The sequence below is a fragment of the Balaenoptera acutorostrata genome, chromosome 18 (genome assembly GCF_949987535.1).
Source record: "Balaenoptera acutorostrata chromosome 18, mBalAcu1.1, whole genome shotgun sequence".
NCBI lineage: Eukaryota > Metazoa > Chordata > Mammalia > Artiodactyla > Balaenopteridae > Balaenoptera > Balaenoptera acutorostrata.
The window spans coordinates 14,781,379-14,808,501 of NC_080081.1; the positions used below are offsets into that span (position 1 = coordinate 14,781,379).

A 27,123-nucleotide genomic window follows, 5' to 3' on the forward strand; every position below is an offset into this window, starting at 1 on the left:
CAAGGTCCCTGCTGGAGGAGGTGTGGGCCCCCCCAGATCACCTGGGAAAGCCCAGAACTACTTCCTCTCCTTCCAATCCAGCACACCCAGAATTCTCCCTCTTACAGAGCTGGTTCAATGAAAACCACACCTGTCACAGCCAGCTGTGTCTCTGTGTCTGTGTGTGTGTATGTGCTCAAAATATGTTTTTAAAGGCGCTTAACTGGGAATCCTTGAGTAAAGCACAACTGTATTTAATCCTTCCTTCCTTCAAATCACAAATTCCAAATAATGATATTACTGTAAGCTCTGTAAATTCTGGCCAAAACAAATCTCTTGGGGTTTTCAAAATCCTCTCTCACTGGTAGTGAAGCACGCCTGTTTTGAGAAGCTTCTGTCACTCCGTACGCAGAAGGTGGTGGCAGCCTAGGCTGCACGGCGGCAGCAGAGAGACAGTCACGAAATTGTAGGTAGAAACGTTTGGACTTGGAAACGGGCTGGAGGAGATGGGAGAGAGAGAAGGCAGGTCATAACAATTAAGAGTGTTTGGGAACGCACGTCTGGCCGTGTGGCAGCGCCCTTACTGATATGAGGAAAAAGGCAGAGCGCGAGTTTTGGAGGGGAGATCAAGAGCTCAGGTGTGGACCTGAGAAGCCTAAAATGCCAGCGCCACGTCTCAGTCAGATGATCAGCTGGGCATCAGTGTGTGGAGCTCAGAAAAGACATCAGGGCTCCCTTCAGGAGAGACTGAGCAGAGACACAAGGAAAACCGGGGAGAGGGTCCTGTCGAGGAAGTGAGGAGAAGAGAGTGTTTCAGTGGACCCTGCAGGCAGCGGCATCGGATGCCATGGAGGGGCCAACACATGCAAACCGGAAATGTCTACTGGACACAGAACAGGGAGGTGCCTGGTGATCTCTGCAAAGGGTTTTGTGGCATCCTGGAGGTGCAGGCGGACCGAGGTGGGTTAGTGAATGATTCAATATTGAAGGAGTAGAAAGAGTAGTGGAGACAATTTTTTAAAGATGTTTTTCTTGGAAAAGAAACAGGCAAAAGGCAGTAACCGAAGGGGGCTGAGGGTTTAAAAGAATTTGGGGTTTTTTGTTTGTTTGTTTTGCTTTTTGTTGAAATACAGTTGACATATAACATTGTATTAGTTTAAGGTATACAACATAATGATTTGCTATATGTATATATTGCAAAATGATCACCACAGTAAGCCTAGTTAAATAACATCCATCACTACACAGTTTCAATTTTTTTTTCTTCTAATGAGAACTTTCAAGACCAAATCTCTTAACAACTTTCAAGTATACAGTAGAGTATTGTTAACTATAGTCACATGCTGTACGTTACATCCAGGACTTACTTATCTTGTAACTGGAACTCTGTGCCTTTTGCCCACCTTCACTCCTTTCCCCCAAGTCCCACTCCCCATCCCCGCCTCAGGCACCACCAACCTGTTGTCAGCATCTATGAGCTTGTTTTTTCCGTTTGTTTGTTTTTTAGATTCACATATAAGTGAAATCATATGATATTTGTCTTTCTCTGTCTGACTTCTTTCACTTAGCATAATGCCCTCAAGGTCCATGTTTTTGTTTTGAAGATGAGAAAAACGTCTGCATGTTTATGTGCTGACGGGAATGATTCAGTAAAAAGGAAGAATTTGATGATGCATCAGAGAGACTGGGGAAAACTGCAGAAGCCAAGCTTTGAAAACGCTCCAGGGAATGAGAGCCATCTGCCTTTGTCAGGGTGTCGGGGGAGGGGCGTGCACAACTTGGGCTCTTTTGCTAGATAAGGGGAGCTGTCAAAGAATCCACTCCCCCCACAGCCTCACTACAAAGTTAGAGTAAAACCAGCTTCAGCCAGAGATATTTATTAGGCCAACAGTTATCAGCACAGAAGGCACAATACCATTCATGCAACCAGTTCTGCAAGCTCGACCCACTCCCAGCTCTCCAGCCTTGGTGGGTTAGTAGGTTGTGCTTGTGTCCATGTTCCCTGCCACCGACCCAGCAACCTCGGGCTTGGCCATGTGGTTTGCTTTGGCCAATGAAAGGTGAGTGGAAGTGATGTGTGTCACTTCCAAGTAGAGGTTTTAAGATCCTTTCTTTGGTCTCACCATCGTTCCCTGCCCTGTGCCTTGAGACCAGTATATCCTACAGAGGGGCTCCTCCCTCAGGCTCGTGGGATGAAGGAGATGCAGAGCAGGACCTCAGCTGACCCGCAGCCAACACGCCAACAGCTTTGGTTGCTAGAAGCCCCTGAGAATCAGGGCACTGTTTGTTATCAAAACACAAGCCAGCTAAGGCTGACTGATACACAGGAATTCCAACCTACTTTTCCCACTCTATAAAGGATTCACTTGGACAACTTTCCCAAAGCAACATTCTGCGCCCTCTTTCTGATATCGTGTGGTCAGAAATTTCCCTAAACCATTTTCCTGGACCCAGGAAGCCACGAGCCCCATCTGTAAGAGGTGCAAGCTGGAGGCTTCAGTGGATACTTTTCCACGTTCATGTAAGGCAGATAGGTGTCTGAGGTGGTGGAGAGGGTGGTATTTTCAAGCTATTTTACCTTGTCCACACATATCAAATACTTTTAATGTCCCCAAGAAGTGGCCCTTTCTAACATCCATCACTCAAACTAACAGGCCAATAGTTTCGCAAATAAAAACCCATTTGTGGCATCTGATACATTAATAAATGGTCAATTCTGGACTAAGATAGAGACAATATCAAGATTTGTAGTGGGGCTTCCGTGGTGGCGCAGTGGTTAAGAATCTGCCTGCCAATGCAGGGGACACGGGTTCGAGCCCTGGCCTGGGAGGATCCCGCATGCCGCAGAGCAACTGGGCCCGTGCGCCACAGCTGCTGAGCCTGCATTCTGGAGCCCGTGAGCCACAACTGCTGGGCCCGCGTGCCACAGCTACTGAAGCCCGCATGCCTAGAGCCCGTGCTCCGCAACGGGAGAGGCCACCGCAGTGAGAAGCCCACGCACCGCAACAGAGTGGCCCCCACTCTCCGCAACCAGGGAAAGCCTGCCCACAGCAACAAAGACCCAACGCAGCCAAATAAATAAATAAATAAATAAATAAAAGACTTGTAGTGGTCACCCTAGGAGTATGGCCCTCTCTAATAGAATGCTGGACCCCCTGGACTGGGCCTTTTTGTTTTGAGTTCTGTAACCCTTTATCCAAACACAAAAATAGAAGGTTTCTGTTGTATAACACAGGTAGTAATTGACAATACTGCAGATTACTATAGGTTGATACAGACTATTTTTTTTTTTAATTTTAATTATTTATTTATTTATTTTTGGCTGTGTTGGGTCTTCGTGTCTGTGCGAGGGCTTTCTCCAGTTGTGGCGAGCGGGGGCCACTCTTCACTGCGGTGCGCGGGCCTCTCACTGTCGCGGCCTCTCTTGTTTCGGAGCACAGGCTCCAGACGCGCAGGCTCAGTAGTTGTGGCTCACGGGCCTAGTTGCTCTGCGGCATGTGGGATCTTCCCAGACGAGGGCTCGAACCCATGTCCCCTGCATTGGCAGGCAGATTCTCAACCACTGGGCCACCAGGGAAGCCAGACTATTTTTAAAATACAGACTATTTTTAAAAGATAATTTCTTTCTTAAAAAATATGTATTCACAAGTGTCCAAAAAGTACAAATCTAGGATGTGCTAAGCTCTTTATCAGTTTCATTCAGAGGACGGCCTGTCACAGCTGAGGCTTTACATCCATCATTTTTAAAATCAAAATATTTCGATGTCAGTCTTCTTTCCACTGCCCTAAACAAGGTAGCATTTTCTAATGAGTTGACATTAAAGAAGGATTATGCCTTGAAAAGAAGCCCATGTCCATTAGTTGGAGGTTTTGGCATCCTCTACGGGCTGGGACCCTAGTCTTAGCGGGAGGACGTGCAGGTGGCATCCTCTATGAGCAGGGTGGATGCCTTTGTACAGGCTGGGCTGGGACCCTAGTCTTAGCGGGAGGACGTGCAGGTGGCATCCTGGGGGAGTCAGAGCCTCCACGGACCCTGCTCCAGCTGTACAGCTCACAGGACTAGTTCCTATGTGGATTTGCCTGGCATGATTCAAGAAAGAGAAGCTTATTTTCATCCCACTCTTCTGGAGTTCCATGGTAACATATAATAACAGCCCAATGGAATGTCTTCCACAAATTACGTTATGGGGTGTCCTCAAGTAATTGCTAAAAGACACAGAGTCTAATTGTTCCATAATGTTGTTACCTACTTTATCTGGATGATCAATGGATCTGTAACTCTCCCCCTGGGTTTCACACTCATAACTGTGAGGAACGTTTGAACCAAGGGGTAGATATGAGAAGAAACCCCACAGAGATTGTCCAGATCTCTAGAGAGTTACTGGGAACTTTCGCCAAATCTTGCTCTTTTGATTCACACTGAGCTCCACCCCGTTCAAGATAATGTCGGATTCATTCTGGTAGCTTTCCATGGCTTTAGCTGAATAAGCAAATACACAGCACTGGCACTGAGCAATGCATGTCAACCTTTGTAATGGATTGAATTTGTTTCCTAAAAAGATTGTTCAAGTCCAAACACCCTCAGAATGTGACCTGAGACGGGTGTTGGGAAACAAGGTAGTTGCAGATGTAATTAGTTAAGGTAAGATGAGGTCATATTGGAATTGGAGTGGAGGGCCTCATCCAAAATGACTGGTGTCCTTATAAGAGAAATTTGGACACATAGAAGCACAGAGGGAAGGTGACGTAAAGACACACAGGAAGGAGAGGGAGTGAGAAAGATGGCAGCGGCAATACTGGATCATTTGGGTGCCTTATGGATGCAGAATCTGAGGGGGAAGCTGGCTTTGCAGAAATCTACCATTGTCGAAGACAAATGAAGTACAGCAAAGACAAGATGTGGTATTTGGCAAAATTGATACGAGGAATGTCCATTGACCAGGCTCTGGCTCAGTTGGAATTCAGTGACACAAAAGGGGCCCAGATAATTAAAGAGGTTCTCTTAGAAGCACAAGATATGGCAGTGAGAAACCACAACGTGGAATTCAGATCCAATTTATATATAGCTAAGTCCACTTCAGGGCGAGGCCAGTACCTGAAACGCATCTGATACCCCGACAGAGGGTGCTTTGGGATTATGGAAAAGGTGTTTTGCCATTATTTTGTGAAGTTGGTGGAAGGCCCTCTACCTCCAGATGAGGCACCGAAGACAGCAGCTGCCCACGCCAAAGAGTATATCCAGAAGCTTCGCAACCAGACCATCATTCACACTCTATGATGGGCGTATTAAGACTCCACAGTGTATATATTTTCCCGTTTATTTCCTAAAACCAACAAAAATTAAAGACAGATGCTTTTTATGATTTGTCATTGAAAAAAAAAAGACACACAGGAAGAAGTGGAGGCAGGGACCGGAGTGATGCGTCTACAAGCCACGAAGGTGGAGCTGCCAGAGACTAGACAAGGCAATGGGAGAGCCTCCCCACGAGGCTTCAGGGGGAGCAGGGCCCTGCTGCCACCTTGATTGTAGACTTGCAGCCTCCACGACTGTGAGGAACTAAATCTCTGTTGTCTCTAGCCATCCAAGTTTTCCGTACATTGTCAAGCAGGCCTAGGAAACTGATGCCACTGTCATTTATCGGTGAAGACTTTAGTCTCTGCCCTCTGTGGTTCTCCTAAACCTTTTGAACAGTAGGAAGACCACACAGAGGGATGCATGGAGAGAGGAGAGAGAAGAGAGAGAGGATGGGGAGGCCCAAGGGTGAAAATCCCCCAGGTGATGGGTGGATCTACCATAAACATCAGCAGGGCAAGGTGTGATGGCTCTGGCGGGGCTTTGAGGTCCTGAGGCTGTGCCCCCTCCCAGCGGACTACATGCTTGTGTATCTGCATGTGTCCCTCTGTCCGCCTCACCCCACAGGGCTCCCCAGGCCCACCTGGCGAGATGACGTGTTACTAACCGTACTCAGAACGAAAGCTGAAACTGACAGGCACACAGCTAAGAGCACACTAATTACACTGAAGTTTTAAAAAATGAATGACAGGGCTTCCCTGGTGGCACAGTGGTTAAGAATCGCCTGCCAATGCAGGGGACATGGGTTCGAGCCCTGGTCCGGGAAGATCCCACAGGCCGTGGAGCAACTAAGCCCGTGAGCCACAACTACTGAGCCCGCGTGACACAACTACTGAAGCCCACGCGCCTAGAGCCCGTGCTCCGCAACGAGAAGCCACCGCAATGAGAAGCCCACGCACCTCAACGAAGAGTAGCCCCCGCCCGCTGCAACTAGAGAAAGCCCGCGCACAGCAACGAAGACCCAACGCAGCCAAAAATAAATAAAATAAATAAATTTATTTTTAAAAAAAATGAATTGCAGACACCGTGACTGGGGAGGGGTGTGTGTGTGTGTGTGTGTGTGTGTGTGTGAGGGCTTGAAGGGAGAAGAAAAGGCCTGAGGTAGCTATTTTAGGGAGTGGGAAAGTGACCCCATTAGTACAGTTTCTTGCTCCTTAAAGTCCATTTAAAGTTTGCGATTACATCTCTAATAAGTTCAGTCTGCCCAGGTGGGTGATTCCTTGGGAATGCCCAGCGGCAGGCTTGCAGCAGGTGGGGCTCCCACTCTCTAGGACTGGGTGTTTCCAGATGATACAGCTGAGGGAAGGAGAGGAAGTTGCAGGTGTTTCCCAGGGAGTGATTTTAATTCTGGGCGGTGGAATCCTGGCTGGACGCTGGGACCTGAGGGGATGGCATCCATGGGGAGGGGTCTCCCTGAGGCTGAAGAGTTGTTCCCATGGGCATCCTGCAGCTAATATGCGGGAAGGGTAGGGGATGGGTTTGGAGAAGCGGGTGTCTACATCTGAGATTTCAGGGGCGGCGCACTTTCTGGTGATGACAAGATGCAGGGTTTGGCATTGGGATCAGGTGGCTGAGATGGATGGAGTGGAGGAGAGGTTCCTGCGGATGAGACGGTTCAGGAAAGGAGAGGCCAGAGTGTAAATGCTGGCCGAAGGTGGAGTGGAAAGAGTTCCTCTTAAGGGACTGGGGGGCAGTGAGTAGGAAGTTGCTTGAAAGCAGAAGGCCGGTGGGGAGAGGGTGGGGTGGTCTCATGGTCTGGGCATCAGGGGACCTGGTATCATTTGGCAAGAAGGAAAAGGAGAAAGGTCTGGAAGGCTGGGGAAAAAGGGCACAGGACCCACCTTGGGATCTGAGATGAGTGGTGTGTGTGAAAATAAAGGGAATCTGCAACAGATTATGGAGGAAGCGCCTGTTAGTGAAAGGAGGTGGGAGCTCGGTGGGAGATGAGGTGGGATTGCAGGGCGTTCCTGCTCTGATACAGAGCAGGTGTTCCCAGGGAACTCAATGGACATTCGGAGCAATGAGCGTGAGGAACTGGATCACATCAGAGGACGTACTGGGCAGTTTGGAGATGACACTGTCATGTCCTGCTGTGCCTGAGTGACTGCAGGATTTCAGTCCTTATTTCTCATCCAGTCGTTCAAAAGATTTTCCTAGAGGCACGGTGGCATCAAGGGGTAGGGATTCTACTCTTCAGGCTGCTTGGAGGCAGGGCAGGTGATGAGGAAGACTCCCCATCAGAGTTTTCTTGGGGACATGATGGCCAGTGTCCCCTCCTGTCATCCCCAATTCTACTGCTTTGCTGCTTCTACTCCTTCCCATGCTGCTGTTGCAGCAGTGCTTTCAAAGCATCTCTACCTGCCTTCTTTTTCTCCTCTTTCAAATACACCTTTTTATCTTCAATTCGCTTGCTTCCCTCCTTGAAAAGAATAATTTTTTTTTTTTTTTTTTGGCTGCACCATGAGGCAGGCAGATTCTTAGTTCCCTGACCAGGGATCAAACCTGTGTCCCCTGCAATGGAAGCACAGAGTCTTAACCACTGGACCACCAGGGAAGTCCTGAAAGAATAGTTTTTTTAATGAACAGATTTATCTGTTGTTAGCTCAGTCGTATGAAAGTGGAGGAAAGGAAGAAGCTCAGAAAAAGTCAGATGGATGATGTGAAAATCTGTGGAGCTCATGCTACGACATGGGTGAACCTTGAGGACGTTATGCTCAGTGAAATAAGCCAGACACAAAAGGACAACTAGTGTGTGACTCCGCTTCCACAAGGCACGTAGAGCAGTCAAATTCACTGAGACAGAGAGAACGGTGGTCGCCAGGGGCTGGGGGGAGAGGGAGGAGAAGCTGTTGTTTAACGGGTACAGAGTTTCAGTTTTGCAAAATGAAAAGCATTCTGGAGACTGATCGTACAACCATGTGAATGTACTTGACACAACTGAACTGTACACTTAGAAATGGTTTCGATGGTAAATCTTATGTATATTTTACCATAACTAAAAAGAAAAGAAATCTCTGGAGGCACTCCAGAAACCCTGGATCAGATGATTTATACGTGACAGAGAAAATACCAAATAGCAGGAAGAAAACAAGTTACAGACTGTCCACTCAAATCACCTCTGTGTCCCGGTAGCTCCTGGTCCTGAGTTTATCCAGTTCGAGGCTAGGAGACCCACAAAGCCAGACTCTAAGCCCAGGAAGACCAGCACAGAACAACAAATGTATTTCAAAGAAGCTATTAAGAGCACTAGTTTTTTTTTTTTTTTTTTTTTTTCCTCTTTCAGGTCAGGAAAGCTTGCCAAGACAAGACAAACAGGTAATTAAGAACTGGTGCTGTTAACCAGCCGCTTCTGTTTTCATTCATAGTAAGAGAGCTTCCAATTTCCCTATGGAAAAGAGGCCTTGATCTCAACGATAAACCCAGACATGAAAAGGATGGGATTAATTGAAGTCCTCTTTGGCCTTTGTCCAAGTTGGCTCTGGGAAGTTTGGCAAGGTATAGGGACATCACTTGGAAAACTCAGATTAGACAAAAAGCCACACAGGGGCGCTCCCTGGGGATCAAATGAATTAAGAACTTGGCCTAGAGTTCACAGGGGAACCTGTCAGGACATCGCCGGCAGATGCCTCCCAGACCTAGAGTGCAGAGAAGAGAGTCTCCCTACAGACCTCGCCAGGGGCTGTGTCTAACCTCAGGGGGTGCATCGCTGCGCATGCATTTATGGCCATGCTTTTTAAACAGACATGTAACGCATACTTCACTCACCTTCCCCAGAAGAGCAGGGCTGAGGCCGAGAGAAGGCTTGTCGTGTCTCCGTAACCGGCCCCCTGACTGCTGAGTGAGCCCGTGACTGAGAGGTGGGGAAGAGGATGAGACGAATGAGTGTCCTCCGACCCCTCGGCCGCTCCGCCCCCTGCCCTGCCCCCGCCATCTCCGCCCTTCTATTCCCCTCTGCCCTTGTATCTGCCCTTGGACTTGCCCTCGCATCCATCCGGGTCTCCCCAGAGTTCTGTCTCAGAGCTGAAATCTTTCTTAAGCTAACTTCTCTGTTGTTTAAAAGCTTAGCCCTTGATATTTGAGTGGCTTTACACACAAGGACAAGGAGGGGAGGGGTGAGGCTGGAAAAGGCATGAGGGTCTGAGGTATTGATTGGCTTCTTCTCTCATCTTTTAAACCAGGGTGTGGAGCACGTAACATGCAGCAAAGGCAAACACCATAGCATTTTCGCCAGACCCAGGTCCCCCATCACTGTGAGGGGGGGAAAAGTTACCTTTGCGGGCCCCTGACCTCCATGCTGCAGCCCCTCCCACCTCTCCATGTATGTTCCGACCTCTCCTCAAGAGCATTTTAAATTTCTGACTCAGGTGTTGGGTGGCAGGCTATCTAGGTTATTGCATAATAACGACAAAAGAAAAGGACTGGTAGCAAGATAAGACTGGAGCTAATTAGAGACACAGATGTAGAGAACGAACGTGTGGACACCAAGGGGGGGACGTGGCGGGGTGGTGGTGGGATGAATTGGGAGATTGGGATTGACATGTATACACTGATGTGTATAAAATGGATGACTAACAAGAACGTGCTGTATAAAAAAATAAAATAAAATTCAAAAAAAAAGCTATAAGGATATACTGTACAACAGAATATAGCCAATATTTTATAAAAACTATAAATGGAGTATAACCTTTAAAAATTGTGCATCACTATATTGCATACCTGTAACTTATAATACTGCACAGCAACTATACTAATAAAAATTTTTATTCCAAAAAAAAAAAGACTGAAGCTATTTATCCAGCATTTCAAAGGGAAGAAATGAATCATTCCAGAAACTGCTGTCAAGTAAAATTCCAAAATGAATTATTAAACCGATGGCTTGTGGCGATTTAGAAAAGAAAGCAGTGATCATTGGAATGACCTCTTGGGTTCAATAAATATAGGAATGTAATGCCAAATTAAATGCATATGCTTATAAAGACTGACGGATCCAAAGAAAACTAGCAAGATCCTGTATAAAGGTTTCAGCAGGCATCTACGTTTCTCAACATGTTCTTTTTTTTTATTTTTATAAATTTATTTATTTATTTATTTATTTATTTATTTATTTATTTATTTATGGCTGCGTTGGGTCTTCGTTGTTGCTCGCGGGCTTCCCTAGTTGCAGGGAGGGGGGGCTACTCTTCATTGCTGTGCACGGGCTTCTCATTGCCGTGGCTTCTCTTGTCGCAGAGCATGGGCTGTAGGTGCACGGGCTTCAGTAGTTGTGGCACGTGGGCTCAGTCATTGTGGCTCGTGGGCTCTAGAGCGCAGGCTCAGTAGTTGTGGCACATGGGCTTAGTTGCTCCACGGCATGTGGGATCTTCCCAGACCAGGGCTCGAACCCGGGTCCCCTGCATTGGCAGGCAGATTCTTAACCACTGCGCCACCAGGGAAGTCCTCTCAACATGTTCTTGACACATAGTACTGAGCATATACATATTACATGATGTTAAGGTGATTATTAAATGGGAGAAGGGTATTGTGTTTATCTTTCTCAAGTCTTTATCTCTTAGAGATGTGTATGGGAGTATCTATCAGTGAAATTATATGTATCTGGGAGTTGGGTTAAATACTGGAGGTAAGCAGCAAAAGTGGAGAGTTTAATGAGAAAAGATGGACAACATGTTAATAATTGTTGAAGCTCGTTTCATTGTTAATAATTGCTGAAGTTCATTGTACTACTCTGCTTTTGGATATGTTTGAAATTTTCCATAATAAAATGTTTAAACACCTACTTCCCACGATAGGATATGAACAAATGCTTGCTGAATAAAAAAGAATGAGTGGAATAAATTCCCTAAACTTTAAAATCGCAATATAATTGTGTCCCCACTGACATTTCTAAAGTGTCGGATAATTTGATGGATCTTTGTTGCTTCTTGGATCCCACACTTTCCTTGTGGATCCATTTTTTTCTTTTCAAAGTATATTTATAAGTGTATTCAGGGAATGGTATGCCCTCTCTGAATGAAAGAATTTTAAAGCCTTTGTGCTATTCAGGAGAAAGATAGAGATACTCAATAGAAGTTGTGATAATGAGCATCCTTATCTGGTTCCTGATTTTGAAGAGACATTTTCTAATTTCTAACCACTAAAATATGGTATTTGATATAGATTTCTTCTAGGTTCCCTTTAGGCTAAGGGATTTCCCTTCTAATTGTAGTTTACATTTCTGGGTGGAGTGGGGAGACTTAATTGTGCATTGATATTGAATGTTATAAAATGATTTTATAATCTATTGATATCATGTAGGTTTTCTACCTATATCTGTTATATGATAAATTACATTATTTTCTGGTATTACACTATCTTTGGATTGTTGAAGTGAACTTATTAAGTATTATTAAAATATATTATGGGTTTTCATTTGCATTAAATTGCTTTATAGTATTCTGACTTTTTTACACACCCTTTTTCAATCTTAAATTAAAATTTCTTTTCCTTCTCTTTCTCAGTTTTTTCCCTTGACTAACCTTGCCAGACCTTTACCTATGCTATTATCCTTTTCAAACAACCGGCTTTGGTTTCCCAATATATAAAATAAATATTCTTTAGGGTTAATTTTTTCCAATTTATTTTTAATTTTACTGCATCATGGTCAACAAGCGTTTTCTCTATGATATCAATTCTTTTAATTCTTTTGTGGCCTAATACATTTATAAAAATATTTCATATATACTTAATAATTCTCTGTTTGTTAGACAGAGTTCTATACATCTTTGAGATCAAGCTTACTAATTTTACATTTATATTAATTTTGTATTTGATCTGGAGTTTCTAAGCAGCATGTATGAAAATCTCTATATGTGTGGATTTATCAAATGATCTTTTTTTAAAAAATTATTTATTTATTTAATTTATTTTGGCTGCATCGGGTCTTAGTTGTGGCGCGTGGGATCTTCGTTGAGGCATGTGGGCTCTTTGTTGCAGCGCGCAGGCTTCTCTCTAGTTGTGGCGTCCAGGTTTTCTCTCTCTAGTTGTGGTGTGCAGGCTCCAGGGTGCGTGGGCTCTATCGTTTGCAGCACGCGGGCTCTCACGTTGAGGCACACGACCTCAGTAGTTGTGACACGTGGGATTAGTTGCCCCGCGGCATGTGGGATCTTGGTTACCCGACCAGGGATTGAACCCATGTCCCCTGCACCGTAAGGCGGATTCTTTACCACTGGACCACCAAGGAAGTCCGTATCAAATGATCTTTTGATTCCATGTACTTTTGATTTATATATTGATGCTAAATCATCAGAGTGTACAAACTCAGGATTGTTTTAACTTTCTGTAATTTTGTTTCGTTTTTCTTTCAGTTTTATTGAGATATAATTGACATATAGTACTGTATAAGTTTAAGGTGTACAGCATAATGATTTGATTTACATGAAATGATTGTCACAATAAGTTTAGTGAATAGCCATCATCTCATATAAATACAAAATTAAAAAGAAAAAGATATTTTTTCCTTGTGATGAGACTCTTAGGATCTACTCTCTTAACTTTCATATGTAACATACAGCAGTGTTCATTATATTTATCATGTCGTACATCACATCCTTAGTACCTATGTATCTTATAACTGAAAGTTTGTACATTTTAACTGCCTTCATCCAATTTCCCCCTCCTTTCTGTGATTTTTTAAAAATCCTATAATATTGATCCTCTTTATCCATAATAATACTTTGTCTTTTTTTCTTTTCTTTCTTTTGTTTTTTGTTTGTTTGTTTGCCACAGGATGTATTTTATCTACTATTAATGTATTACTCAGGTCAGGCTGCCATAACAAAACACAAATTGGGTGGCTAAAAAAATAAGAAATTTATTTTCTCACAGTCCTGGAGGCTGGAAGTTCTAAATCAGGGTCCCAGCATGGTTGGTTTCTAGTGAATATTCTTTCTGGCTTTCAGAGGGCTGCCTTCTCGCTGTGTACACACATGGTTATTTCCTTAGTGTGTGCTTGGAGAGAGAGAGAGAGAGAGAGAGAGAGAGAGAGAGAGAGAGCAAGAGGGCAAGAGAACTCTGGACTCTCTCTCTCTTCTTACAAGGACACTAGTCCTACTGGATCAAGGCCCTACCCTTATGACCTCATCTAACCTTGATTACCTCCCTAAAGGCCCTACCTCTAAACACAGTCACACAGGGGTTTAGGGCTTCAACATATGAATTGGGGTTGGAGGGACACACACATTCAGTCCGTAACGTTTAATATTGTTATACCAACTTTGTTGGGGGAAATGTTTTCTTTGTATATCATTTTCCTTCACTTTAAACCTCTGATTTCATTATGTTTTAGGTGGATTTCTTATAAATGGCATAGATGGTATTTCTTTTTTTCTTCTTTCTTTTTTTTGCCACGCCATGTGGCTTGCGGGATCTTAGTTCCCAGACCAGGGATCGAACCCAGGCCCTTGGCAGTGAGAGCTCAGAGTCCTAACCACTGGACCGCCAGGGTATTTCCCCATAGATGGTGTTTCTTGTCCAATCTGAAAATCTCTTTTATGACTGATGAGTGTAATAATATAATACATACGTTATATATAAGTAGAAAACACTACACATATTTTATTGTCATTTTAAAGCCCTGTTTGAGATGGAGGCTCCTGCTTTTCTTCAATTCTGGACAATTTTCTCTTCAAAAATGACCTTTTTACCTGTTCGCCCTCAGTTCTCCTCTAGTTTCATACATCCCAACCTTCGTTTCTCTTAATCATGCTTTCATATATTTCATCTCTTCATTTCTCTGTGCTACAATCTGGATAGTTTCAGATTTCTCTTCCAATTTACTAAGTCACTTTTCAGCTATTTCTAAACTGCTGTTTAATCTGGTAATTGAGATTTTGCAAACTGTAATGGCCTTCAAAGGAGATTATCTTCTCTGTGGGAGTTCCATGTGACATGGTTTGTGAGTTTTTCTATCTAGTGGTTTTTAAGTTGCTTCTGCCAGGTGTAGGGGAGGGTCAACGGTTCTATTAAACCTCTCTTTCCCTCCCTGCCTCCCTCTCTCTCCCCTCTTTTTTCTGCTAATCCCTTAGTTTTGATTTGTATAAATCAGGATCCAATCAGGAAAAGAGAAACCGCACTAGTATTTTAAACAGAAGGGATTTAATACAAAAAACTGGCTACCTAGGTACTGGAAATCTGAGAGCACAATGGAGATACTGAGGTAACCCTGAAACAAACAACTGCAGGAAGCAGATAGAATCCCTTGGGCTGAGGAAACAAAAGAGAAGAGGTGGGGTGACCAGAACTAAAGCTTGAGAGAAGGGCACTACGGGTGCTGTTCGGACTCCTGAGGGGAATGTCCACTCAACCGGTGCTCAGGCAAGGCCTCAGCAGCTGTGTGGACCCCTGAGGAGGAGGCCCGACTCCACAGGGGCTCAGACCGCGAGGAGACGAGTTCTGGGAAACCAGGAGGTGTGGACGGGGCACCAAGGCCAAGGCAGCTCCACTGGGGCTCCAACTGCCACTGCTCCTGGTCTCGCTGAGACGGGGCTCGGGCTGTTGCTGGAGACAGTGCCAGAAGCTGGAGGAACGCTGGCAGAAAGCCACATAGGAAGTCTCCTTTCCCTCCCCGGGCCTCAGGTCTCCCTCTGGTGCCTTCTGCTGACAGAGTCTAACAGGAACCAACCAGCAAGGGACTCTGGGAAAAGTGGTCTCCAGAATCCTAGCCCCAGCTCTCTAGAGGAGCCTATTAAAGGATGGCTGTATACACAGCATAGAGTGAACACAGTAGAAATGTTGTTTGGGGCTTTATCTCTTTCCCAATCCCTAAATCGCCACCTACTTTCTGTTGTTTGAATAGTAAAGGTAATAGTGTGGTGTAAACAAATGTGAGAATGTTTAATTTGCTTTTGGTTCTACTCATACTTTTTTGTACATTAAAGAACATGGATTTTTTTTTTCTTAAAAAAAAAAAAAAAGAAGAAGAAGAAGAAGGATGGACTTAGGGGTAGGAGACATGAGTTGACCAAGCTCATTTTGCTCTGCCCCCTTTGACTACTCCATACACGCCCTTCTACCCGTATTTGAGCCTACATCTGACAACTCTAATAGTCTTGTGCTTTTTTAAAGAAACTATGGTAAAATATACACAATGTAACATTTGCCATTTTAATCATTTTTAAGGTACACTTCAGTGGCAGTTAAGTACTTTCACAATGTTGTGCTACCATCACTACCATCCATCTCCAGAACTTCTTTATCTTCACAGACTGAAACTCTGTACCCATTAAACAATATCTCTCCATTCGCTGCTCCCCCAGCCCCTGGCAACTACTTTTTTTCTCTCTGAATTTGACTCCTCTAGGTAACTCATATAAGTGTAATCATATGGTATTTGTCCTTTTGTGACTGGCTTATTTCACTTAGTATAACGTTCTCGAGGTTCATCATAAATAACATGTACATAACAACAAAGTAGAAAACATGCCTAGCTGCTGTAGCCCTCATTTCTATAGCTGACCCTGAGCCTTTAGTTGATATTTATAATTTTTTCCTATTACCCATTCCATCTTCCCTTCCACTTCAGCCAGGAAGTCAGCTGGTTGGGATTCTTTATGTGGTATTGTTGACCTAAATCTTCATTCCTGAAGGATCAGAATCCTTAACTGGGTGAATACAGTCATTCTTTTAACCTTAATTACTGGACTTGAGGGTATTAAGAGGCATTCCAGAGAGTCCCTGGTTTGACTAAGTCTTACCTGCCCCACCGTGTAGTAGCAACCCTACATCCTCTTATAATTGTAATCAATTACTCCAGTCAGTAATTTACCTGCTTCTCTGCATATTGATTCAGTGGCAAGAGAAGCAGTTTACCTGGAACCATTGATGTGTCTCCCGGTGGATGCATTCTCCTCTCAGAAGTAAAGAAAGTCCACTGAATCTTCAGACATTAAAAATGCAGGAATGGGAAGCAAATTTCAGGTGTGAGACTGAGAGGCACTATTCCAACTTCTACCAGCTATATCCTGGACCAGTGTCTGACTGTGGGATAAATATTAATTTCTGACCCAAAGCATGTACCTTATCCTGTAAAATAGCACTCCAACCTAACAGGGTGTTTTCAACCATGAAAAGGAGTCTTTTCTCCCTGGACACGGAGAAGAGAGTGAATCCACTTGTAATGGTGACTTAGGGACCTTTGGTGTTTCAAAATCATTTTATTTGTTCAAATCCACACAAATGTCCCCATTTCAGTTCTCAGAGTCCCAGTTCTCAATTAATGCCCAAAGGTTTATGTCAGAAAACTGGAGAGGCTGCTAAATCAGTTTCTCTTGTAATTCCTCAGACCAAATCATCCAACTGTAGGTCTCTATCAGTTCTGTGGCTACAAGAGATCAGTGATTATTCTAGGGCTATCATAGAAGTTCTTGGGTTCTCTGATGGCCTTAAACTGAGTATTTAAAGTCCTGCGTTTGTCATTTTCTTTATTTAAGGCTCTTTGGTACAGTAAGGAGTAGTCATCCAACCTCACGATCCTTGCACCATCATTCCCAACGAAACGCTAAATGCAGTAGCCACTCAGTGTCCCAAAGCCTTGCCTCTGAGAAGTACTTCATCCAAGGCAGTCACAGGCCATAATTCAAACACCTCTTTTGCCATTGATGCCATACCCTACCCGGGTCCTATTTTTCATTGGCCATAGGGTTGTCACTATATTCCAGCCCAATCAATTTGATGACCAATCTCAGATTCCCATCTTGAGGGTCTGTTTTTTTGTGATCCATTCCTGGTACCAAATAGTGCCCAACAGTCAGTATCTGGTCCAGAAAAACATGACTCTATGTATTTCCAAAACCATCCATCTGCACTGAGGAAGACTGAGTGAGACCCAGGTTTCTTAAACACAGTGGGTGGGGGAGCATATATGAAGATGATCCAAGGAGGGAAGGAAACACTGAACCTTTTGTGAATAAGGCACGTGTGTACTCAAGCGTTTTGTTGGAAAAATGAAACTTGGGTGACTGTGCTTGTACTTGGACTGGATGAAGAAGATCATACTGAAGGGCTTATATGATCTGTTTCTTAAACTGGAGGCCATGGTGATGGCTCCTTCATGTAAATTACTCCTGCTCTTTCTGTCTCTTCCAGCCTTTGGTGCTTGATATATGTTTATCTGTCTATGAACGTATCCTGTCACCCCAATGGGATTTCAAGCTCTGATGACAACAACCAGGAATATTTCCTTCCCTAGACTTGTAACCTTAAAGCACAGTGATGCCCGAGGCACCAGGAAGAGTTGAATTCATTCACCCTGTTAGTCATCCCTTTGATCTCAGAGAACTGAAATTATAGATTAAAACGAATTAAGTAAAAGAAGTCACAAAATAGTAAATAATTAGCAGAAAGCAAGTCTTAAATGAATTACTAAAACCAAACCAGTCAAGGTGTTTTGTTTGAAAAGTCAAGTCTCAATTCTCATCTATTTTTATATTTAGTTTCCAATGAATACTGCACAGTTGGTCCTCGTGTACCCGGTTTCTATTTGCTAAACCAATACACAGGTAATTTCCATAACAACTCCTGTAATGGCAGAAGCAACAAAAATGTTAAATATTAACTTTTGAGGTGAGCGGGTAGGGGATCAGTGTCAATTCATTTAAAAAGTACAGAGTAATGATTTAATTATTTGGGGGAAGAACACAGATTTTAAGTTCAAATCCCTGTACATTTTATTCTCAAAGCAATGCAACTGAGCAGATTTGTGTTTGTAGCTAGAGATGGGAGAAAATGAAAAGAGAAACATCAAGTGACCTGGTCAAGGTTCCTTCTGCCCACAATTTCTGTGTGATGTTACCTGGACTGATTGGAATATTTTGATAAATAAATGCAACCACATGTGCTTTCTGGCTGGGGCTGGTGGGTGGGAGTGGGGAAGGTTTTCTGCTTCTGAAACTCTAGGAGAGGGAGAATAAGCCCCCAAGAGCAGCCTTATACTTGATTAGGAATCATTGCTAAATGATAAGAAAGATGCATAGTTGGGGAAAATGTCTATATAATTTACCTTTTGGCTTAACTATCTCTATCCAGATCCTAGCAATCCTAGAAATAACTTTAAAATTAGACAAAGGGGTGTTGGTGAATAATGTTCTTTAAAAGAAAAGCGTTCAGGGGAAGATTCATCTAATTTTTGCCTATAATTACCTTTGAATGAAATTTAACTTTCAAAAATATAACTTTGACAGACTTCTGCTTCCAGTCAAAATGAAATAAGAGAGACTAGATTTATTCTTCCACTTGAAAGAAGAACAACAACAATAAATCAGAAAAATATGTGTAACTTTAAGACACTGGACATCAAACAATGAAGGGCAGTGACCCCTGAGACACAGAAAAACAACGAGGTGAGCCAACACCTGATTCAGCTTACTGTCCTGAAATAGTTTCCAGGCCAGGGTGCAGGAAGGGGGCACCTGGGCAGAGCCCACAGGAGGCTCTGAGTCAAGAAGATTGAGCCAAGGGACCAGGGAGACCAAGGTGGTTACAGAGCTGCACAGAGAGAATCCCTCAAGAATTCACTAGAGGAGATTGGTTCAAGATGGTGGAGTAGAAGAATGTGCGCTCACTCCCTCTTGTGAGAGCACCAGAATCACAACTAACTGCTCAACAATCATCGACAGGAAGACACTGGAGATCACCAAAAAAGATACCCCACATCCAAAGACAAAGGAGAAGCCACAATGAGACGGTAGGAGGGGCGCAATCACAATAAAATCAAATCACGTAACTGCTGGGTGCGTGACTCACAGACTGGAGAACACTTATATCACAGAAGTCCACCCACTGGAGTGAAGGTTCTGAGCTCCATGTCAGGCTTCCCAACCTGGGGATCTGGCAACGGGAGGAGGAATTCCTAGAAAATCAGACTTTGAAGGCTAGCGGGATTTGATTACAGGACTTTGACAGGACTGGGGGAAACAGAGACTCCACTCTTGGAGGGCACACACAAAGTAGTGTGTGCATTGGGACCCAGGGGAAGGAGCAGTGACCCCACAGGAGACTGAGCCAGACCTACCTGCTAGTGTTGGAGGGTCTCCTGCAGAGGCGGGGGGAACAAGGACACTGGCAGCAGAAGTTCCGGAAAGTACTCCTTGGCATTAGCCCTCCCAGAGTCTGCCATTAGCCCCACCAAAGAGCCCTGTATGCTCCAGTGTTGGGTCGCCTCAGGCCAAACAACCAACAGGGAGGGAACCCAGCCCCACCCATCAGCAGATAAGCAGATTAAAGTTTTACTGAGCTCTGCCCACCAGAGCAATGCCCAGCTCTACCCACCACCGGTCCCTCCCATCAGGAAACTTCCACAAGCCTCTTAGATAGCCTCATCCACCAGAGGGTAGACAGCAGAAGCAACAAGAACTACAATCCTGCAGCCTGTGGAACAACAACCATATTCACAGAAAGATAGACAAAATCAAAAGGCAGAGGACTTTGTACCAGATGAAGGAACAAGATAAAACCCCAGAAAAACAACTAAATGAAGTGGAGATAGGCAACCTTCCAGAAAAAGAATTCAGAATAATGATAGTGAAGATGATCCAGGACCTCGGAAAAAGAATGGAGGCAAAGATCAAGAAGATGCAAGAAATGTTTAACAAAAACCTAGAAGAATTAAAGAACAAACACCTAGAAGAATTAAAGAAAAAACAAACAGAGATGAACAGTAAAATAACTGAAATAAAAAATACACTAGAAGGAATCAATAGGAGAATAACTGAGGCAGAAGAACGGATAAGTGACCTGGAAGACAGAATGGTGGAATTCACTGCCACAGAACAGAATAAAGAAAGAAGAATAAAAAGAAATGAAAACAGCCTAAGAGACCTCTGGGACAACATTAAACGCAACAACATTCGCATTTTAGGGGTCCCAGAAGGAGAAGAGAGAGAGAAAGGACCAGAGAAAATATTTGAAGAGATTACAGTTGAAAACTTCCCTAACATGGAAAAGAAAATAGCCACCCAAGTCCAGGAAGTGCAGAGAGTCCCAGGCAGGATAAACCCAAGGAGAAACATGCCAAGACACACAGTAATCAAATTCACAAAAATTAAACACAAAGAAAAATTATTGAAAGCAACAAGGGAAAAGCGACAAATAACATACAAGGGAACTCCCATGAGGTTAACAGCTGATTTCTCAACAGAAACTCTACAAGCCAGAAGGGAGTGGCATGATATATTTAAAGTGATAAAAGGGAAGAAGCTACAACCAAGATTACTCTACCCAGAAAGGATCTCATTCAGATTCGACGGAAAAAGCAAAAGCTTTCCAGACAAACAAAAGCTAAGAGAATTCAGCACCACCAAACCAGCTCTACAACAAATGCTAAAGGAACGCCTCTAAGTGGGAAACACAAGAGAAGAAAAGGACCTACAAAAACAAACCCATGACAATTAAGAAAATGGTCATAGGAACATACATATCGATAATTACCTTAAACATGAATGGATTAAATGCTCCAACCAAAAGACACAGGCTCACTGAATGGATACAAAAACAAGACCCATATATATGCTGTCTACAAGAGACCCACTTCAGACCTAGGGACACATACAGACTGAAAGTGAGGGGATGGACAAAGATATTCCATGCAAATGGAAATCAAAAGAAAGCTGGAGTATAACTGATTCACTTTGTTTTAAAGCAGAAACTAACACACCATTGTAAAGCAATTATACTTCAATAAAGATGTTAAAAAAAAAAAAAGAAACCTGGAGTAGCAATACTCATATCATATAAAATAGACTTTAAAATAAAGAATGTTACAAGAGACAATGAAGGACACTACATAATGATCAAGAGGTCAATCCAAGAAGAAAATATAATAATTATAAATATATATGCACCCAACATAGGAGCACTTCAATACATAAGGCAACTGCTAACAGCTATAAAAGAGGAAATCAACAGTAACATAATACTAGTGGCGGACTTTAACATCTCACTTACACCAATGGACATATCATCCAAACAGAAAATTAACAAGGAAACACAAGCTTTAAATGACACAATAGACCAGATAGATTTAATTGATATTTATAGGACATTCCATCCAAAAACAGCAGATTACACTTTCTTCTCAAGTGCACGTGGAACATTCTCCAGGATAGATCACATCTTGGGTCACAAATCAAGCCTCGGTAAATTTAAGAAAATTGAATCATATCAAACATCTTTTCTGACCACAACACTATGAGATTAGAAATCAATTACAGGGGAAAAAAATGTAAAAACCACAAACACATGGAGGCTAAACAATACGTTACTAAACAACCAAGAGGTCACTGAAGAAATCAAAGAGGAAATCAAAAAATACCCAGAGACAGATGACAACAAAAACACGATGATCCAAAACCTATGGGATGCAGCAAAAGCAGTTCTAAGAGGGAAGTTTATAGCAATACAATCTTACCTCAAGAAACAAGAAAAATCTCAAATAAACAATCTAACCTTGCACATAAAGGAACTAGAGAAAGAAGAACAAACAAAACCCATAGTTAGTAGAAGGAAAGAAATCATAAAGATCAGAGCAGAAATAAATGAAATAGAAACAAACAAAACAATAGCAAAGATCAATAAAACTAAAAGCTCGTTCTTTGAGAAGATAAACAAACTTGATAAACCTTTAGCCAGACTCAGCAAGAAAAAGAGGGAGAGGGAGGACACAAATCAATAAAATTAGAAATGAAAAAGGAGAAGTTACAACAGACACTGCAGAAATACAAAGCATCCTAAGAGACTACTACAAGTAACTGTATGCCAATAAAATGGACAACCTGGAAGAAATGGACAAATTCTTAGAAAGGTATAACCTTCCAAGCTGAACCAGGAAGAAACAGAAAATATGAACAGACCAATCACAAGTAATGAAATTGAAACTGTGATTAAAAATCTTCCAACCAAAAAAAAAAAAAAAAATCTTCCAACAAACAGAAGTCCAGGACCAGATGGCTTCCCAGGTGAATTCTATCAAATATTTAGAGAAGAGCTAACACCCATCCTTCTCAAACTCTTCCAAAAAATTGCAGAGGAAGGAACACTCTCAAACTCATTCTATGAGGCCACCATCGCCCTGATACCAAAACCAGACAAAGATACCACAAAAAAAGAAAATTACAGACCAATATCACTGATGAATATAGATGCAAAAATCGTCAACAAAATACTAGCAAACAGAATCCAACAACACATTAAAAGGATCATACACCATGATCAAGTGGGATTTATCCCAGGGATGGAAGGATTCTTCAGTATATGCAAATCAATCAGTATGATACACCATATTAACAAATTGAAGTATAAAAACCATATGACCATCTCAATAGATTCAGAAAAAGCTTTTGACAAAATTCAACACCAATTTACAATAAAAACTCTCCAGAAAGTGGGCATAGAGGGAACCTACCTCAACATAATAAAGGCCATCTATGACAAACCCACAGCAAACATCATTCTCAATGGTGAAAAACTGAAAGCATTTCCTCTAAGATCAGGAACAAGACAAGGATGTCCACTCTCGTCACTATTATGCAACATAGTTTTGGAAGTCCTAGCCACTGCAGTCAAAGAAAAAGAAATAAAAAGAATATAAATTGGAAAAGAAGAAGTAGAACTGTCACTGTTTGCAGATGACATGATACTATACATACATAGAGAATCCTAAAGATGCCACCAGAAAACTACTAGAGCTAATCAATGAATTTGGTAAAGTTGCAGGATACAAAATTAATGCACAGAAATCTCTTGCATTCCTATACACTAATAATGAAAAATCTGAAAGAGAAATTAAGGAAACACTCCCATTTACCACTGCAACAGAAAGAATAAAATATCTAGGAATAAACCTACCTAAGGAGACAAAAGACCTGTATGCAGAAAACTATAAGACACTGATGAAAGAAATTAAAGATGATACAAAGAGATGGAGAGATATACCATGTTCCTGGATTGGAAGAATCAACATTGTGAAAATGACTATACTACCCAAAGCAATCTACAGATTCAATACAATCCCTATCAAATTACCAATGGCATTTTTTACAGAACTAGAACAAAAAATCTCAAAATTTGGATGGAGACATAAAAGATTCCGAATAGCCAAAGCAGTCCTGAGGGAAAAAAACCGAGCTGGAGGAATCAGACTCCCTGACTTCAGACTATACTACAAAGCTACAGTAATCAAGACAATATGGTACTGGCACAAAAACAGAAATATAGATCAATGGAACAGGATAGAAAGCCCAGAGAAAAACCCACGCACCTATGGTCAACTAATCTATGACAAAGGAGGCAAGGATACACAATGGAGAAAACACAGTCTCTTCAGTAAGTGGTGCTGGGAAAACTGGACAGCTACATGTAAAAGAATGAAATTAGAACACTCCCAACACCATACACAAAAATAAACTCAAAATGGATTAGAGACCTAAAAGTAAGACCAGACACTATAAAACTCTTAGAGGAAAGCATAGGAAGAACACTCTTTGACATAAATCACAGCAAGATCTTTTTTGATCCACCTCCTAGAGTAATGGAAATAAAATCAAAAATAAAGAAATGGGACCTAATGAAATTTAAAAGCTTCTGCAAAGCAAATGAAAGTACAAATAGATGAAAAGACAACCCTCAGAATGGGAGAAAATATTTGCAAACGAATCAATGGACAATGGATTAATCTCCAAAATATATAAACTGCTCATGCAGCTCAATATTAAAAAAACAAACAACTCAATCCAAAAATGGGCAGAAGACCTAAATAGACATTTCTCCAAAGAGGACATACAGATGGCCAAGAAGCACATGAAAAGCTGCTCAACATCCCTAATTATTAGAGAAATGCAAATCAAAAGTACAATGAGGTATCACCTCACACCAGTTAGAATGGGCATCATCAGAAAATCTACAAATAAATGCTGGGAGGGTGTGGAGAAAAGGGAACCCTCTTGCACTGTTGGTGGGAATGTCAATTGATACAGCCACTATGGAGAACAGTATGGAGGTTCCTTAAAAAACTAAACATAGAATTACCATATGACCCAGCAATCCCACTACTGGGCATATACCCAGAGAAAACCATAATTCAAAAAGACACATGCACCCCAATGTTCATTGCAGCACTATTTACAATAGCCAAGTCATGGAAACAACCTAAATGCCCATTGACAGATGAATGGATAAAGAAGATGTGGTACGTATATACAATGGAATATTACTCAGCCATAAAAAGGAACAAAATTGGGTCATTTGTTGAGACATGGATGGATCTAGAGACTGTCATACAGAACGAAGTAAGTCAGAAAGAGAAAAACAAATATTGTATATTAATGCATATATGTGGAACCTAGAAAAGTGGTATAGATGAACTGGTTTGCAGGGCAGAAATAGAGACACAGATGTAGAGAACAAACATATGGACACCAAGGGGGGAAAATGTAGGGGGGTGCTGGTGGTCTGATGAATTGGGAGATTGGGATTGACATGTATACACTAATATGTATAAAATGGATAACTAACAAGAACCTGCTGTATAAAAAAATAAATTAAATAAAATTTTAAAAAAAAAGCATTCACTAGAATACAGATCAGCACGTGCATTTGAGGAAACCTGGGTCTTGAGAAAGAATCATCTGAAAGAAGGAGAGGAAACAAGCATTGGTGCTTACACAGGACCAGGAATCATGTCTGTCATCAATGGCCAGATTGAAAAACTCATAATTTATGGACATTGGGTAGACTATTCAGGAAGATCTTGCCTCAATAAAGGGTAATAATTAGCTCTAGACTAACTACTACTCCAGAGCCTCCTAATAAATTATAAAAGCAAGACCCTAAAGAATCCAATTTCTAAGCAACACATTGCAGAATAAAGCTCAAAAATATTTATAGGATTATAAAAATATCCAGCCTGCAACAAGGTAAATTTCACAGTGGCTGACACCTAATGAAAGATTATACAAAAATACATGCAGAGACATAGAAAATACAACTTATAATAAGGAAAATAATCAATTAATTGAAACTAACCTAAAACTAACACAGATGTTAGAATCAGACAAAGACCTTAAAGCAGCTATAATAACTATTTCCCATATGTTCAAAAGGTTGAATAAAGGCAAATAAGATATAAAAAGACTCAAATTGAACTCTACTGACTACAATTTCTGAGGTGAAAAAATAATCAGATTAGGCAGCTTAGACATTGTAGAAGAAAAGATTAGTTAATTTGAAGACGTCGCAATACAAACTGTCCGAAATAAAACACAGAGATAAAAAAGAAATTTAAAAAATAAAAAACAAAGTGCATCAGTAAGCTGTGGGACAACTTCAAACAGCCTAATAGATGTGTAGTTGAAGGCCCTGAATGGAGAAAGGGGAAATATATTTGAAAAAAAAATTTCCAAATTTGATGAAAACTTTAAACCCATGGATCACAGATGAACAATTAATGCTAACATAAGAAATGCAAAGAAAACTATATTAAAGTGCATCATAATCAAATTGCTCAAAGCCAATGACAAAGAGGAAACTTTAAATACATCCCGAGGAAAAAAGAAAAGAAAAAGGACATGTTAAATACAGAGGAGGGAATTCCCTGGCAGTCTGGTGGTTAGGACTCAGCATTTTCACTGCCATGGGCCTGGGTTTGATCCCTAGTTAGGGAACTAAGATCCTACAAGCCACGCAGTGCGGTCCAAAAAAACCCAAAAAACCAGGAACAAAGATCGAGATGACAACAAAGTTTTTGTCAGAAACAAATTTAAGAAAAAAGATATTGGTATAGAGTCATTGAAATATTGAGGGATAACACACCATTGTAAAGCAATTATACTCCAATAAAGATGTTTAAAAAAAAAAAGAAATATTGAGGGGAAAAAAAACCCTGTGAAACTAGAATTGTATAAGTAACAAAATTATCTTTCAAAAGCAAAAGTGAAAACAACTTGGTACATTTACTGAAAATCATGGAATTGTACAATTGAAAGGAGGGCATTATATGACATAAAAAATACGCCTTGATAAAGTTGCTTTTGAGTCCCTCTTGCAAGGGCTTCTCTTTCCAATTTCCCTTTAGCAGGTATATCTCTTGCTCTGAAGCAAATGACCTTTGTTCCATCAAATTTATAAGAATTTTACAACATTTTTAAAAAAGCAAAAGACGTGCTTCCCTGGTGGTGCAGTGGTTAAGAATCCGCCTGCCAATGCAGGGGACACGGGTTCGAGCCCTGGTCCGGGAAGATCCCACATGTCACGGAGCAACTAAGCCCGTGCACCACAACTACTGAGCCTGCGCTCTAGAGCCCATGAGCCAAAACTACTGAAGCCGGCGCGCCTAAAGCCCGTGCTCCACAACAAGAGAAGCCACAGCAATGAGAAGCCCACGCACCACAACAAAGAGTTGCCCCTGCTCGCTGCAACTAGAGAAAGCCCGCGCACAGCAATGAAGACCCAACACAGCCAAAAATAAATAAATAAAATAAATTTATTTTTTAAAAAAAGCAAAAGACTTTTGCAATCATACAAAAGCTAAAAGAATGCATCACAGGGCTTCCCGGGTGGCTCAGTGGTTGAGAATCTGCCTGCCAATGCAGGGGACACGGGTTCGAGCCCTGGTCTGGGAGGATCCCACATGCCGCGGAGCAACTAGGCCCGTGAGCCACAACTACTGAGCCTGTGCGTCTGGAGCCTGTGCTCCGCAACAAGAGAGGCCGCGATAGTGAGAGGCCCGCGCACCGCGATGAAGAGTGGCCCCCGCTTGCCGCAACTAGAGA

At 42.2% G+C, this 27,123-nt stretch overlaps 1 protein-coding gene and 1 pseudogene across 1 annotated transcript in view; one reads left to right on the forward strand and one right to left on the reverse strand.

Annotated features, from left to right (window-relative positions):
* Positions 1-9,625, reverse strand: part of LOC130705642 (ATP-binding cassette sub-family C member 4-like) — a 193,929-nt gene extending 184,304 nt beyond the window's left edge. The window contains 2 exon segments of the mRNA XM_057533225.1: positions 9,098-9,182; positions 9,603-9,625. Coding sequence (XP_057389208.1) covers positions 9,098-9,182; positions 9,603-9,625 — 108 coding nt within the window.
* Positions 4,731-5,257, forward strand: LOC103006871 (39S ribosomal protein L22, mitochondrial-like; annotated as a pseudogene).
* Positions 9,626-27,123: the final 17,498 nt, after the last annotated feature.